Below are 17,325 nucleotides of genomic sequence, written 5' to 3'. Positions count from 1 at the left end.
TGAAGGTTTAACATGCAAATAACAGGTGTTCAATGAAAAGGGACAAGGTCATCAGAGAGGAAAAAAACATTAAAGAAATAAATTAAGAAAATTTTCTAGACTTGAAAAATACAAGTTCACAGATTGGAAGGGCCTACCAAGAACCCAGGACTAGTCCTATTATCATGACAAATGAAAAACAAAATCCTACAACTTACAAAACAATTGTAAAAAACATAAGATCATGTACAAAGAAATAACACATGGCTGGGAAATTCCCAGTGGCAAAACTGAATGCTTGCAGATAGAATAATGCTTTGCAGTTCCAGTAGGAAAGGGATCTCCAACCAAGAATTCTGTAGATAAATTGTGACGTAAGTGTCAGGACACAGTAAAGATATGTTTCAGGCAAGCAAGAACTCAAAACATTCACCTCAGCTGCAGCGAGGAAACAGCACTGCAGATGGACACGACCCTTCTTTCAGCTACTGTCAGCCTCTAGAAGGGATCCTGGGGGCACCCAGGTGAGCTGGACTGGTTTACTGGAGAAATGTGGAGGTTGTTTCCTTCCTTTTTTTTTTTTCCTTCAGGGATACTTGACCAATGAGCCATATCCCAAGCCCTATTTTGTATTTTATTTAGAGACAGGGTCTCACTGAGTTGCTTAGTGCCTTGTTTTCACTGAGGCTGGCTTTGAACTCGTGATCCTCCTGCCTCAGCCTCTCAAGTCACTGCGATTATGGGTGTGTACCACTGTGCCCCATGGTTGTTTCTAGAAGCTTAGAGTGAAGTATTTGATAACTTCATTACAGTCTCCACTGGAAAATTGTTTGCAAAGATGGCCTTGTTGGTTCTTGGAACTATTAAAAAAATAAAATCTTTGATTATGGGTGAATATATGATATGCTGTTTGGTACATGTTTTATCCTCCTATGGGCAATACTTTGAAGGGTAGGCTAAGATCCTATGTGACCTGCACTTTATCTGATAACTGGTCCTATGAGCCACAACATTATCTTGGACAGTTGTGGGTTAAGGGTGGGAGGTAGCACAGAACCAGGGAGATTTCCTAAGGAACTCAACACAGAAAAGGCCAAAGGAGCTGACAATTCAGCCTCTGAGCTCTCAAATTTTGAGCACACCTAAAATTGGACATGGATATCCTCATTTCTGTGGCACTTTTCCCTTTGAAATACTTTGGGTCAGTGAGAATCTTACTCCCTACCCACACATCCCCACCCACACAATGTGCATGCACAATACAGCTGGCCAACAGCTGTGGGCTGACAAGCAGAGCAGTGATGAAGGCTTGTGGTGATACAAGGGATTTAGTCATTTATTTGTCCTGAAGATTGAACGCAGGGCCTTGTACATTGCTGAGCACATGTTCTTGCACTGAGCTACAACTTCAGCCCAAGTATAGGATTTTTATGCTGGACAGATAGGTGCTTTCATTGTACTCTTTAGGCAAGTGAGCCTGTTTCTCCACATAAAAGTTATAATACATCAACACTTTCAGCTCCCTATTATGGAGCACTTACATGTGCTGGATACCCCCCCACACACACACTTTTTCATATTACTTCTTTTGGCAACTGAATATGGCAGATTCTCTTTGTCATGACTTTTTATTGGAGTACTGGAGAATAAACCCAGGAGTGCTTAACCACCGAGCTACATCCCTAGCCCCCCTTTTTAAATTATTTTTTGAGACAGAGATCTCACTATTAAGTTGCTGAGGCTGGTTTTGAACTTGTGACCCTCCTGCCTTAGCCTCTAGTTGCTGGGGTTATAGGCATGTGTCACCATGCCCAGCAATTGTCTTGATTTTATAGAAATAAAACCAAGCCTTAGGAAACGGCTTAGGTTCACACTAAGTAAGTGGTCGAGCTAAGAGGTCAACACAAGCATCAAAAACCCCCACTTTTTACCTACACTTCACTAGCCTAGCAGTAAAATGGTGTTTTAATCATTTTTTTTTTCATCTCTGAAAGCCTTTAAAAGAACAATTAGAAGAGGAAAAGTTTTTTGTCTCAATTTCAGAGATTTCAGTCCATAGAAGGCCAATTACTTTGCTCTGAGCCATGGTGAGGCAGAAAATCATGGTAAAAGAGTGTGCCCCAGGAAAGCAGGTCAGGACATAGCAATAAGAAAGCAGGAGAGAGAGCAAGCTCCACTCACCAGGGACAAACTATAAACCCCAAAGCATGTACCCAGTGACTACCTGAACAGAATAGGCAATGAATAGAACACAGCTTTCCAGAAGCCTGATGGCCAATTATGCAGTCTGAAACAGTGGCTGAGCAGGTAAATGATAGGCACCAACAGTTGAGTCAAATTGGAATTGACACCTGGCTCTCATCAAGAAAATCTGATATGGAAAATTGAGACCTGCAGGTGACATCTTTCACTGTGTATTTGGGGGTCTTCCTAAATGAGCATGGTATCTGATTTTAGATTCCTCTGCCATGCTTATCTCCCACAGCATCTGTGGCTCCCTGCTTTGTGGCCCAGCTTGCCAATATACATTCTTTAACCCACAACCTGACACCTGTACCTTTTCTGGTCACAAACCACTTTGAGGCTCTGATGAAAACTAGTAACCCTCTCTCAGACAAAGACATAAAATTTTATATATGATTCAGTGGGCTCATAGCTTCCTGAAGATCATCTAAGTCCCCATCCCTACTACACATGCAGACTCTTGCCAAATGTAGAGGTTCATGAAAGGTAGATTCCCTACAAGCTGCAGCAAGGAGCCTGGGGTGAAGAGGGGACAGTTTTTAAAGATGTTTTTTTGAGAAGCTAAACTTTAAACTTAGATAATTGTTTTCTTTTTTGATTTAGCAAATGAAACTATGGGTGTGAAACAGCCTAAGTTAAAGATGTTTCCAATTATAACAAATGGTTGTAGAGTTCCTCCCTGCAGAGCAGGTTGTAGGGGAATGGAAATGATGAGGACATAGAGAGAATCCCTGCATGGGTCGGCCCTGCCTTCCATTTTCTAGTTGTATGCATATGGCCAGGTCCCAGAGCCTCTTGGGTTTCATTGGCTTACCTCTGCATCCGGCATGTGGGGGAAGAGTATTGAGTGCAGCTTAGAATTGCTAGGACCACTGGCAAGAATCTCCTGAACCCTGACTGTTCCATGAAGTAGGTGTGAGACTCTGGGAGAGTTCAGCATTTTCTCATTTTTTAAGAAGGTAACAATAATATTGCCCATCTCCCCATGATGTTGAGAAAATAAAGGGTCTGTCACAAAATTGAAGTTCAACATTTGTGATTGTTCTTCTTATTATCCAAGTATCAGAAGGTCTTGTTGAAATTAAAAAAAAAAGTGCATGTATAGAGCCCATTAAATATAACATAATGGGTAACCACCACATTCACATAAAAAATCAAATCTTCAGGGCTGGGGTTGTAGCTCACTGTTAAAAGCACTTGCCTTGCATGTGTGAGGCACTGGGTTCAATCCTCAGCACATCATGAACACAAATAAATAAAGATATTATGTCCATCTACAACTAAAAAAATATTTTAAAAAAATCAAATCTTCAGAATAATTACCAGTGCATCACTCACACAGATAGAATGGAAAGAAATGAAGATTCCACAAGTTATCACACAAAACTGTCTTTTACTAATAAAACCAAAGAACTTCAAATACTTTTTGTGGACTTTAGCTTTTTTCCTTCAGATTTTGAAATGGTATTGTGCATGTACATATTTTTAAATTTAGGTACATTTGGAGAACACAGTTGTGGACACAAAGAAATACAAGAAATGAATGAGATGTTCTGAAATCTGATTTCAAACACTTGTAATTGTTAAACTGATGTCTGTGAATCCTGTCCTGTGAAGTATGTGCCATTTTTCCTCTGCTTTTCATGATGGTGAGATCACACAGCAGCCCATGTAACAGACATGAGAAGTATGTTAACATAGAATCAAAGAACTGTACATCTGTTAATATCTAGTGGAAGGTGTCAACCCAGCTGGCTTAGAAAAATCTTTAAATAATATTTCCATTTATTCCATGAATACTTTCTTTCCCTTAGTGCGTTAATTAGAAAGACTAGTAAGTATTTTTTGAACATGCACATACGTGAACACATCCAGCATCCTGATAAAAATTAAGAGTCACCCTTGCTGCTGCTGGACTAGAGATCCCTGGTCAGAATCAGAGATTCTACTGGCTGACTCCTCCTTGCAAAAAGCTGTACTAGAGAGCCCCAGGGAATTCCTGGAAGCCCCAATTGTTTCCCTTGAGAAACAAGACAGGCAGGGCCTCATTGGTAAGCTGGGTTGTATATTATTCTTCTATGAAATGGATAGGGAAGATGGGAACCTTGTTGTTTGGAAGAGATTGAATATTATGTGGGGCCTTCTACAAAACAGTTCCCGTTGGCTTGTTCATGATGGCATATCCTGCCTTTAGGTAATGACTTCCCGGAGAGACCCAGTTTAAGCATAATTATGAAGACTTATACCCATGGAAGTCATCACCCTAACATGAACAAAAATAATAATGACTTAGAAGCAAGAGCGTCTTCAATGAAGACAGTCACTAGGCATCATTTAGAAACTGAAGGTCACATGTTTAGGGCACCAGACTCTCAAATAAGGCTCAGCAACGCCCTAAAAACTGCATAAGCATGAAGGAGACTTATCTTCTAAACTGATATTATTATTTATCCTTTATAAAAGGAGTGGAAACTTGGGCTGATATTTAGACAGTCCCCTGTAGACAAGGACTAGACCATTCCAGAGTCCTATCTTGTCTTTTGTGACAATGCCTTACCTTGCCTAATGAGAATTACTTAGAAAATCCTAGACCTCTTGTACCATGATGACAAAAGCCCTTCTAAAAACGGAAATCTACACAATAGAATTACTAATGATATACTAATCCAAATTAATGCCCCTTTTTTTTTTAAAAAAAATAGTCATCTGGATAATACCATAATTTTCTTGTCTAGAACCTTATGTTGTTCCCCATATGCATAAATGCAGACTAGTACTTTTAACTACCCAAAAGTGTACAAAAAGGAATATATTCATCCCAAATTTACACTTTTGATCACTTAAACTAAATTTTTGAAATAAGTTTGGTTGCAGGGACATTGGTCCAACTGAGGATCTTCCTGTTTATCACCCATCTGGAATTGTATCCACATAACCAATAAGTTATCATATTGATAAAACTGAAGTGGGGTCTGTTGTTTGTTTTTATTTTTGTGATACTGAGGATTGAACCCAAGGCCTCGCACATGCTAGGCAAATGCTCTACTATGAGCAACATCCCAAGCCCAAGGTGGGGTCTATTTTAATAATATACATCTGGGTACATGTTCTAGAATTGCCAACACTCAGTCATTACTACTTACAATGTGGTCATTAAATTTACTCTTGGTATTATGAAATACATTCCTCAGAGCACTAGCTACTTGAATTGCAAAGAGCTTTTGAACTTTAGGCAAAGTTCCTGAAATCTCTGCCTTGCTAGACTGACAGCTCTAATGCACTTCCTGGGGTTTCTTAGAAACACTAAAGTGAGCACAAAACACAAAGAATAAACAGTATTCAACTGTATACTCCCCAAAAGTTCCCAACAAATGCCCTCTTGTCTGCTGTTTCTGTTTAGGTTTTGGAGTGGTCTTTCTCTCATAGTCTTCTGAAAATACCCAGGGAAAATGCTGATAGTCAGTGGGATATCACTCTAGATTATCTTTCTTTTTTCTTTTTTTTTGGTACCGGGAATTGAACTCAGGGGCCCTCGACCACTGAGTCACATCCCCAGCCCTATTTTGTGTTTTATTTAGAGACAGGGTCTCACTGAGTTGCTTAGGGGCTCACTTTTGCTAAGGCTGGCTTTGAACTCATGATCCTCCTGCCTCAGCCTCCCTAGCCACTGAGATTACAGACATGTACCAACATACCTGGTTATATTATCTTTCTGATACATAAGAGAGACATCACCTGACTGCTCCCCTATCTGTCAACAGAGATGACACTCCACTTTTTATGTTATATACAGAAAGGTATGGCTGCCCCCATACGCTCATGCACGCTCATCTCTGAGCTCATGTGAAGAGAAGGGCTTTCCATTTAAAACAATTTACACCTACAGACAACAAACACCAAGAAACATGCAAACACCACAGGGAACCTGAAGGTGAAGACTTCATATTTTACACAATGAGGGGACACTGTTACAAAATGTTGATGGGATGGTTTCTGTTACTCATGCTCTAACTTGAGGGTCTTTGCAACAGAAGGGTGCCTGTGAAGGTGTTTGCTTTTTTTTTTTTCATCTTCTTCTTCTCTTTCAGGAGTTACAGGTAGTTCTATGTCAGGCACTATGCAATCTGGTGGCTTTTGGTCCAACATGTATTTTAGTTATCTTTGCACCTTTTTAATTTCTTTGTGAAATGCCAAGTTCAAATGCTGGAAATCGTGATGTCTCTGGTACCAGGATGTCAGAGAGAAAGTGAATAGCGCCAGCCATGCCTGTAAAGCAAAATGTGGATCTTTTTACAAATAGTCATGAAGGTTGTATCTGCAACAAAGTAACCTTCAATTTTTTCCTCTACTGGGGGCTCTAAGGATATGAGAAAAAGTACTGGGGACTTCAAAGATGATTTCATTTAAAAAAAAAAAAAGAGGAAGAAAAGAAAATCCTTATATTAATACCCAGCAAGTATTCTTCATTCTTAAGTTTTTTTTTACAGCTGGCTCATGAGCTTTCATCTTATGTCTATAATACTACAGAATCACTACCAAAGAGCTACAGATGCTAATCTGGAGGTGTAGCTCAGTGGCAGAGTGCGTGCCCAGCATGCATGACGCCCTGGGTTCCATCCCCAGCACCATACACACACACACACACACACACACACACACACACACACATAAAAGTTACAGATGTTGTCAATTATATTTCAATACATAAAATTTTCCCCTCTCAGAGCTTTTATATTTTAAGTCAAAAAAAACAGTTGTACTTTACATCTTCTTTAGGTTTTAAGACAGTAATTTTCAAACAAGCATTATTTGCTTTGGTCAAAATCCCCATTCTAAATCAATTAAACCTCAGGTTTCACGCTTCCCTGACAGGAGCTTCTGAAAGTCTCAAGGCCTCTGTCTCCCACTCCAATCAGAACGATACCTTTCCTACAGGATTTGTTTGCTTAAGTTTTCTTTTGCCATAAAAATCACATAAAACCAAACACAAATCTTAAGCATATTTCCTCAAGAGTTTTGACAAATGCACACACTTGTGTAAAACAAACCCTGTCAAGATCTGGAATATTATAACTCCCAATCAGTCCCCTGTGTCCATCTGTAGTCCATCCCCGCTACATCCCACAGAAGCAATCACCACAGTTGAATTTTGCCCATTTTGGAACTTCACATAAATCACAATACAGCCTTCTGTGTCTGGGTTCTCCATTTTGTTCATGTGTATGTCAGTAGTTGGTTTCTTCCTATTGCTGAGTAGTACATTTTAGATTGTTTCCCTGTTTTCCTACTGGAGGACATTTCAGTTGTTTACAGCCTCCCTTACAAGTTTTGCTTGAAGAAAAGGTTCCAGAGTTTATTTTAAAAATTCAAAAACTAGTAACCTATATAGGAACCTATTAGAAGTAAACAGGAATACTTGACACCTTTGGGAGGACCCTAGAGAAGGCCATGCTGCAATGACCCATTTTCTGGTTTTAAAGGGTAGGATACCACACTCACTGGACGGAGCACATTAGCAGGAGTATGCTCCATCATGAGGGGTCGTAGGTGTCAGCAACCCCAGCATCCTAGTAGCTCCTCTGCCTGACCTGCCACATAGACATTCAATATAACTATTTCTTGGTCCATCTGACAAGAGTTTCGTTAACACCCACCACTATTTGTGTCTGACAGGCACTGGAAAGACCCAAGGCAGGGAGTTAACTTCCCAGACATCAGGGGATTGTACATTGAACAATTTTGACTCACTAGGGCTTTGAAGTTGCTATTATAAACTTGAATTTCTAAACCTGAATGACCTCCATTTAGACTTCAGGTTCTAACTATATCATATCTGATGAAAATATACCACATTTTTATGACATAAGGAAAAGTCTCATTGAGAAATATTCTTTCTATACGATGTGCCTTGTACATGCTAGGCAAGTGCTCTACCACTGAGCCACAAACCCAGCCCTCTATGTTGTTTTTGAATATTAAAAAGATCATATTACCCAAAAGATCTGACAAATATTCTATTTTTGTTCATATTTCTATTATGTGATTAAAAGTATCACCAAGGTCAGAATAAAATAACATATATCACTAGAGGTGATTTAGACATCAAATAAAACAATAAAGGAATACTACCAATAGCTTCAACACATAAAAACTTGACATCATAGATAAAATGGGCCAATTTCTCAAAAGCAGGAAACTCCTACAACACACCCAATATGAAACAGAAAAAGGAAACAGCCCTATAACTATTAAAGAAATTGAAATTATTTTAAAATCTTGGAAAAAGAAATTTCCAGACCCAGAAATGTTTACTAGAGAAGTCTACCAAACATTAAAATTTGATTTACACTAATTTTTCCACCAATAAATACAAAGCCTGTCCCAGAAAACAGAAGAGAGGAGAGTTCTCAGGATAGTTCATTAGATCACGATTACGCTGCTACCAAAATAAGATAAAGACAGTGCAAAATAGGAAAACTAGAAATTAACACCCTTCATGAATACAGATGTAAAATTCTTATTATATAAGGCTAGCTTCTGGAACACTTTCTTCTAACAAAAACTTGTCGGGAAGCCTGGGAAAAGCCCAAATGTCCTTCAGTAGAAATCATTTTATTAGTTCTGAAGTTTACTTTGGGATAAGTATAAGATGTGGCTCTAAAGTAATTAAAGGTTACTTTATTATGAATTTATCTCAACTGACCTTTTAGTCTTTGTCCTTTGATTTTTGTGGCTTATAAGTTAATACACACATAAATATAAAAAAAGAAGTTAAGTCCCTCTGTAAGACTGTTATTTTTTTTCCTTAAGTTACATTCTGTTGTGCCCAGAGCAGACTGATAATTTTTGTTGCTTTTACTGATGGCCTGTTATTGCTCATTTCCAGAAAGTTCTTCAATATTTGTTTATTTTTTTCCCAATCACTAGTATTCCTAATTACTAATACTTCCAATTAATTATTAATACTTCCTTATATAATTTATATATACATATAATCTAAATATATAATATAAATACATAATTTAAGTTTATATAAAATAAATATATTTATTTTTAACTATTCAAGCTTCCTGTGAGCACATTAATATTACAATATTACAAGTGAAATGCAAGAGGTATCACCCAGATGCTTATCTCTCCTACTGCTCAGTAGCAAGCCTTCCATACTGTATCCATATCACTAGATAATCACTTCCATACTTTGTCTGCATATACTTCACATCTACAGATACTTGGATGATATTCACAACAAAAAGAAGGCAACATAAAGACATACTCAATATCATTTTCAGGCATCAATTAATCTGTGTACTGCTATTTTAGTTTTGGAATTTTTACTCATGTAAGATCAAATATACTACTGCTAATCCCCAGAGACAGGGAGATCAATTTCACTCACCCAGATGCTTAAATCTATAGTTTTTTTTTTTTTTTTTTTTTTTTTTGCTTTTTTACTCTCCTACCTTCAAACAGGGAATATGGTCTATCAGGAATGCGGCATCCATGCGCTCCATAATCTAGACACCACTCTGCAAACTAAAAAGAAAGCATTTCTTTTTAAGAACAGAATTTTCATTTGGTGAAAGGCAATAAATGAGATACTACAATGAATTCACCAGAACCGACAGTGTTTTGGAGCAAAGGCTCAGGACTGGACAACAGTGCTACTTCCTCTCAGAGGGCTGAGTCCTGGCAAGTTATGTTATGCACCTCTCTTCACCTGTTTTTTCATCTGCAAGGTGGTATCTACCTCATCCATTGTCTGTCCTTTCTAGGCATCTGCAGCTGCCCACCCAGTTATCATTTCCAAAGTAACTCCAAACACTTGCTTTGAATTAAAAAACCTGGCTCGGAAGCTGCCTGCAGAATCAGCTGCTGGCTCCCCCTGGTGATCTCCTGTGGCAGCAGCATCAGCCCTGGCCAGGGCCATTCTCAGTCACACTCTTGTTAAACATAATCTATACTCTCACTTTTCTTATCTCCGATTCCTCCACTTTCTTATGCACCATTGTTTGACAGTTCCACCTTGAAAATGCCTCATCCCTTAGCTTTGTCAGTGCTTTCCTTTTGAGAAATATTGAGTTCTCAAACCTCTTCAATGGGATTTTTCTATATTATAATAAACTTCCATTTATTTTCTTAAGGTAACAATATCAAATTTAGCACATGTTTAATAACACTTGTTCTGTTTTGTATTTTCCAAATATGCTTCCTCTTTTCCCTTGTTTGATCAGCATCTACCTGGTTTTCTTAGGCAATAGGAAAACACTCAGGTATTTCCATCCTCTCCACCCTAAAGAAAAAAAAGATGGCACTAAATTCTGTTCTACATCCTAAACTCTCCATTCTACCATATTTTTTCTTGCATTAATGTGTGGAAACACAACCTCTGCCTCATCCTTCCGAATGGAACTAAAGCCATCTTTCTAAAAGAGGAGTCTCAAAATGGACCCCCATCTTTCAAATCAGTAATCAATGCCAGCTGATTATTAAAATCACCTGCAGAGGCTTTAAACTATTAGTGACACACTCTCTCACTTAATTGGTCTACAGTGGGCCCTGTGATGTCAGGTGTTACTGAGGTTGAAAACTGCTAACAGACTTATTTTCTTTGGCTTCTGCCCGCATAACTTTATCTCTTACTAACCACTCTTCCTATGACATCCCACAACACTGAAGTGCTCAGAGTTTCCAGAATACACAGAGCTATTTTGTGCCTTGGCAGTTTTATACAAGTTATTCTCCCTATCAGGAATGTATTCCACCCCTTAGCCACCTGGCTCCTGGTCCACCTGAGATTTCATCATTGAAGAACCAGCTGTATCTTAATCCTACTAAAGTCTTCAAAGTCCCCATATTTACTTAAACATCTACAATTATAATTATCAAGGCTGATGCAGCCTGCAGAACCTAGCTGCTTTATACCTCTGTCTCTCCTGTTCTGGCCTCCCCACTCCAAGCTGCAGCTACCACAAACTTCACACAGCTACCCTGTGTGCCTCACAACTCCAGAGCAGTTTCTTCTCTTTTTAATACCTTACCTCATACCTCTTTGCTGAACTTCTAGCTGTTCTGTAGGTACTAGTCTGGATGTTTTTTCTGAACTCCCACACCCAGTTTGGGCCCTAACCTCTTAATGTGCTTCTACAGTATCCACAATCCTCTGTGTGTGTTTACTCAGAGGCACCAACAAGAGGTATATTCTATTTCAGTTAAGAAAATGACTATAATTGTAACAGATGTTCATTGATCAAAAGGTATAAAGAATATATCAACCATAAGGACTCCATCTATCAAGACTCATGGTAAATATTTTCTTCCGACCTCTATTCTATGAAATGCGTATAATAATGAATATACTAGCAAATATTTATTTGAAAAGGAAGCTTGAAGAAATGTGCTTAAATTCATAAAATTACACAGTTTTATAACAAATAAACACAGTATAGATGGTAATTCTAACCAAGTAGTGTGACTCCAAAACTCCTGTTCTTCAGAGGTCATTTACATGTGTTATTCCTGTCTTATAGACAAGTACACCACAGTATAGGGAGGCCAGGGACAAAACTTTGCCAGAAGAAACCAGGGGTTTTCCCTTGTGATCAAAAAAGGAAGCAGATTTGGAAGGTAGAAAGCAAATTAAGTTTTAGTAAACATGTGTAAGGTGGGAAAAACAGGTTAAAAGAAGAAAAAGAACTGTTTGGGGACTTTGTACAAGTTCTGGGGTGTTCAGATGTCCTCACCTTGCAAGCTCGGTAGAGATACTTTTTATCCTTTGTGACATGGTAAAGAGACAGAAAAGAATAGCCATTCCCAGAGGTCCCATGGCAAATCCCGTATCCCTTTCGGAGCAAACCTCGCTGCCAAATCACATCACTACACTCCATGGCCTCTTTCAGGTATTTCTCCTCCTTAAAAACCTGGGCAGTAAAAAACCAAAACAATGTTAATAAGATGGTCTCAATGAAGAGTTAGTAAAATCCTTTTCCTTCCTGGTTAGAAAATTACACAATGTTAGGAAAACAGAAATGGCACTAGGGTAAAAACAAACAAACAAAAAACCAATAGCACTAACAGTGCATCATTTCTTACAGTCCCAATCAGCCTATTCTTCTTGGCTTCCTCTTTTGTAGTTCGGCATAAGTAATCCTAAAATTAAGCTTAAAAATTAGTTATTAAAGTTACCCAAAAAAATTAGTTATTAAAGTATGAACAGCTGCAGAGACAAACAGGCACAGTGAAGGCAAATGACTGACAGAAGAAGCTGTTTGTTTTTACTCCCCAGACTCCCTTATAAATTTTCTTCTCTCTTTTCTTATTTTTCATTTATTGCTTCCCTGGTCCTTTTCTCAGAGTCTGTTAATAATTTCAACAGCTTATGAACTCATGCCATTTAAGTACAAATGAGTTTGGACAATGAAAGACATGAAGGCCATTAGACATGATCTACTTATGGTGGCATACAGGATCCATCTACTAATGACTAATGAGTACTGGCACTAGGCCGAGAAGAGCTCTGAGGCTGTAGGCAGGGAAAGGCACTTCTAATCATGAAGGGAATTAAATGTTTCCAAAATTAGGCTGCCAGAGTCAAAAGCAAGATTCCATTTCTTCACCATGATGGCAACTGAAAGGCAGGTTCTGGGGTCAGACTGTCTGACTCTGAATCCTACTTCTGTCATCTTTCAATTTGGACAAGTCACTTAATCATCATGTCTTAGTTTTCTGTAAAAAGATAACCTTTCCTTATTTTTATTTGTTTTTTTTTAGTTACACATGACAGTAGAATCTATTTTAATATACAAACATGAAATATATCTTATTCTAATTAGGATCTCAGACTTGTGGTTGTACATGATGTGGAGATTCATTGTGGAGTATCCATATATGTACATAGGAAAGTTATGTCAGATTTATTCCATTGTCTTTCCTATTCCTATCCACCTTCCCTTCATTCCCCTTTGTCTAATCCAATGAACTTCTATTGTCTGCCTTCCTTAATGTGGGTTAGTATCCTCATAACAGGAGAACATTTGACCTTTGGTTTAGGGAGACTGGCTATTTCCACTTAGCATGATAGTCTCCAGATTCATCCATTTACCAGCAAATATCACAAAGTCATTCTTTTTTATGGCTGAGTAATATTCCATTGTGTATGTAAGCCACAATTTCTTTATCCATTCATCTGTAGATAGGCACCTAGGTTGGTTCCATAGCTTAGCTATCGTGAATTATGCTGCTATAAACATTGATGTGGGTGTGTCAATATAGTATGCTGATTTTAACTCCTTTAGACATATAACAAGGAGTGAAATAACTGGATCAAATGGTGGTTCCGTTCTTAGTTTTTCTGAGGAATCTCCACAGTACTTTCCAAAGTAGTTGCCCTAATTTGCAGTTCCACCAACATTTTTTCACTTCAAAGGCGTGTTGTGAGAATTAAAAAGAGATAATGTACAAGAAGCTCTTAGAACAGCACCTGGCACATAGCATGTACTAACTACTTCCTATCTTTAATTAACCATTATTTTTTCTGTTATCCTGCCAGCATGACTACTTTACATTGTTAGCTGCATCTTAAATCCCTTGAGAATTAACTGTAAAATGAAACACCTTAACCTATTTTAAAGAAATACTAGGTCAAAGCTAACAGCTGAAAAGACACTAAGAGGCTATGTCTTGAAATCATGTGTGTGAAGAAACCCTAAACCTCTTTCTAGTGGTTGCTAGGGGCATGTGAAGATTGAAAGAGAAATCAGTTAGGTGTTCTTCACTGTCCTGCTGTATTGGTAGGACTGAGGATGCTATGGAAGGCCCATAATGCTACCTATACTTTTAGTTTCCCTGCCCCCATCATATACTCTGATGATTCTCTATGTGAAAAGCAATTTTTAATAATGAGACATTTGAAAAATTAAGTATTATAGAAAATAAGCTCCCAGATTTAATCACAGATTCATGATCTTTACATTGTAGCAATCATAATTAGATGGGAAAATCCACTGACTTAGCCATATTCTTTTTCCTGATGGTAGATTTCTGAGATGTGTCAGGATAAATGAGACAGCAATGCATAAGAAATCATAAGGGATCTGGAGTCAGGAGACTTAAGAGTCATTCTTCTATATCTACTAATATTGTGATCTTGGGCAAGTCATGTGACTTCTCTGGCCCTGTTTGCTTACGTTACAAAATTGATTAACTCTGAGATGACTCTAATGTTGCAAACAGAGATAAGAGTCTTAGGTACCGATTAAAAATATCTTAAAGGATGCAAAGGAAATGAAGGTGAAATAAAGACAAGTCTAAGATAAATGAAAATCAATTTGTTGTCACCAAACCTGGACTACAAGAAATGCTAAAGCAAGGTCTATAGGCGAAAGGAAACACAAATCTGAACCTGTAGGAAAGTATGCAATACACTAAAAATATATGTGAATAAATACCAAAACTACCTTAATTTCTTTTAAATACTTAGGAAATATTTAAATAAAAAACATAATTTGTTCTCTAATTTAAAATTTATAATTTTAAATTATACTGGGGTTTATAATATTTGTAGGTGTAGTATATATGGCACAGTGTAAAGAAAGGGAGTAAATAGAACTATAAGCTTACCAGTTATTACATCCTATGTGAAGTGATATATTATTCTACATGGAGTGTGAAATGTTAAGGATATACATGCAATCCCTATAGCAACCACTAAAATTAAAAATGTTCAAATAGATAAGAGTCAACAGAGAAACTAAAATGGAATTCTAAAAAATATTCAGCAAATATATCTTAGCTCCATGAAAAATAAAATGTTAGAGCTAAATCTAACTATATGAATAATTACATTAAACATACATGAACTAAACATTACAAATAAAAGGCTGAGATATTTAGACTGGATATAAGTCCATAGGTTGAAAACAAAAATATATATCATGCAAACAGTAGTTATAAAATTCTGGAATGACTATATTAATATTAGGCAAAGCAGACTTAAGACAGAATATTATCAGAGATAAAGGGGATATTTTATATTGATAAAAGAGCCAATTCATTAGGAATACATTAGTATCATAAATTTGTATATGTCTAATAAGAGAGTCTCAAAATACATGAAGCAAAAACTGACAAATTTAAAGATTGTAGCAGTCCTCCTCTCCATAACCGAGAGGAAAAAAAAATTGACTAAACATATCTAAAAGGCCATAGAACAAGGGTTATCAAACTATAAGCCCATATGATCTGATTCTGTAAATAAAATTTACTGGGAACATAGTCATGATCATTCATCTATATAATCTATGCCTGCTCTTGTGCTCTACTGACAGCACTGAGTAATTGCACAAGAAATGGTATGGACCCCAAGACTAAAACATGTATTATCCAAGTCTTTACAGAAAGTATGTAGACCCCTAACACAAAATAACTGAATAAAACCTTCAACTATCTAACCTAATTAACATTTGAAGAAAACTATGCCAAGTAACTAAAGAATATACACTCTGATCAAAGTGCCTGATACATCATTCATCAAGACAGACTAAATATTGAGTCATAAAATGAGTCTAAATAAAATTTTAAAAATTTAAATATGTGATCTGACAACTATGGAATAAAATAACAATAAAATAAAATATCTAGACAAATTTCAACTCTCTGAAAATACATAATGTACTTCTAAATAATCCATGGACCAGAAGAGAAATCATAAACTAAATAAAAAAGAAAAAAAAATTCAGAGATGAAGCTAAAGCACTGCTTAAATGGAAATGTAAAGTTTTAGATGCTGTATTCAGGGGAAAATAGGAAAGGTATAAAAATCAATGACCTAAGGTTCTATTTTTTAAAAATTTAAAAAAGAAGAGAACATTAATATCAGGTGGAAGTTTTAAAGGAAAGAGAAGAAAAGCAAAATGAGGTAAAAAAGAGAACCCAAAGAAAATTAACAGAGTTAAACACTGTTTGTTTGAAAGACTAACAAAACTGATAGGGGAAGTGGGGGGAGAGGGAAAGATAGAGAAAACAAATTATCGATATCAAGAATGAAAGAGAAGCATCACTACAGACTCTACAGACAGTAAAAAGATAATAAGGGACTTTTAGGAACAACATTGTGCCAGTAAATTTCACAACTTAGGTAAATGAGAAGATATATTGAAAAAAATTAAAACTGATACAAAATGAATTCAATTAAAGAAACTGAATTTCTAATAAAAATTATGCCACAAATATATGGAATATGAATTTTATATAAAATATTTCTGAATATAAAAGGAGGAAACCCTTTATAATTGATTATGTAATCAGACATCAAAATCAAACAAAAATGTTAAAGGAAAAGAAAATTATAGACTAACAGAGACATAAAAATCTTTAACAAAATATTAGTAAACTAAATCTGACCATATTAAAAAGGATAATAAAAATCATGTTCAATTGAAGTTTGCAATAAGAACACATATTGGCTTAACTTTCGAAAAGCAGTCAACATAAGCCCACTACAGTAACAAAATAAATGGAGGACAACTATAGAAGCATTTGAATAACTGAAGGGAAAAAAAGAGAAAATTCAACATCCATTCATGATAAACAGTAATGAAAGAAAAATCCTCAATCTGATAAATAACATTTAAGAAAAACAGTTAAGTATATTTGATGATGAAATATTTAATTTTTTCTCTATGGGTGGGATCCTTTCTATTTAATATTGTATTATAGATCCTAAGCAATGCAATAAATAAAGGGGAAAAAAGCATAAATTGGAAAAAAAGAAGTAAAACTGTCTATATGTATACATAGATAGTATTGAGGAATTACAGAAAGCTACTAGAATTACTATGTGAATTTAGCAAGCTTACAGAATATAAAGTCAATATATGAAAATCAATTCTATTTCTATACACAAGCAATGAATGGTTAAAAACATGTAAATAAATGAAATACTTAGAAATAAGTTTAAAAAAATATGTGGAAGACCCTTACATCAAAAAAAAAACAAACTATAAAACACTATAAAATATAAATAAATGGAGAGAGATAAAATATTTGTAGATAGGAAAACTTAGTACTATGAAGATGACACTTCTGTCTAAATTGATCTTTAGA

General features: G+C 36.4%; 1 protein-coding gene across 9 annotated transcripts in view; it reads right to left on the bottom strand.

Annotated features, from left to right (window-relative positions):
• The window catches only part of Lancl2 (LanC like glutathione S-transferase 2), a 199,716-nt gene that overhangs the window by 38,639 nt on the left and 143,752 nt on the right, over nucleotides 1-17,325 (bottom strand). For 6 of the 9 annotated variants that reach the window (XM_071614820.1, XM_071614814.1, XM_071614810.1 and 3 more), the window contains 3 exons: nucleotides 11,967-12,143; nucleotides 9,687-9,759; nucleotides 6,150-6,489 (listed from right to left, as the gene is read on the bottom strand). In XM_071614820.1, coding sequence (XP_071470921.1) covers nucleotides 6,395-6,489; nucleotides 9,687-9,759; nucleotides 11,967-12,143 — 345 coding nt within the window. In that variant the 3' untranslated portion in view covers nucleotides 6,150-6,394. Of the gene's footprint in view, nucleotides 1-3,596; nucleotides 3,858-6,149; nucleotides 6,490-9,686; nucleotides 9,760-11,966; nucleotides 12,144-17,325 lie in introns of those variants that run through there. The other 3 variants (XM_071614803.1, XM_071614805.1, XM_027956075.2) reach the window with 2 other exon arrangements.

The sequence above is a fragment of the Marmota flaviventris genome, chromosome 1 (assembly GCF_047511675.1).
Source record: "Marmota flaviventris isolate mMarFla1 chromosome 1, mMarFla1.hap1, whole genome shotgun sequence".
Lineage (NCBI taxonomy): Eukaryota > Metazoa > Chordata > Mammalia > Rodentia > Sciuridae > Marmota > Marmota flaviventris.
Note: the sequence above shows the minus strand (reverse complement) of the source record. Positions and strands in the feature narration are given on the sequence as shown.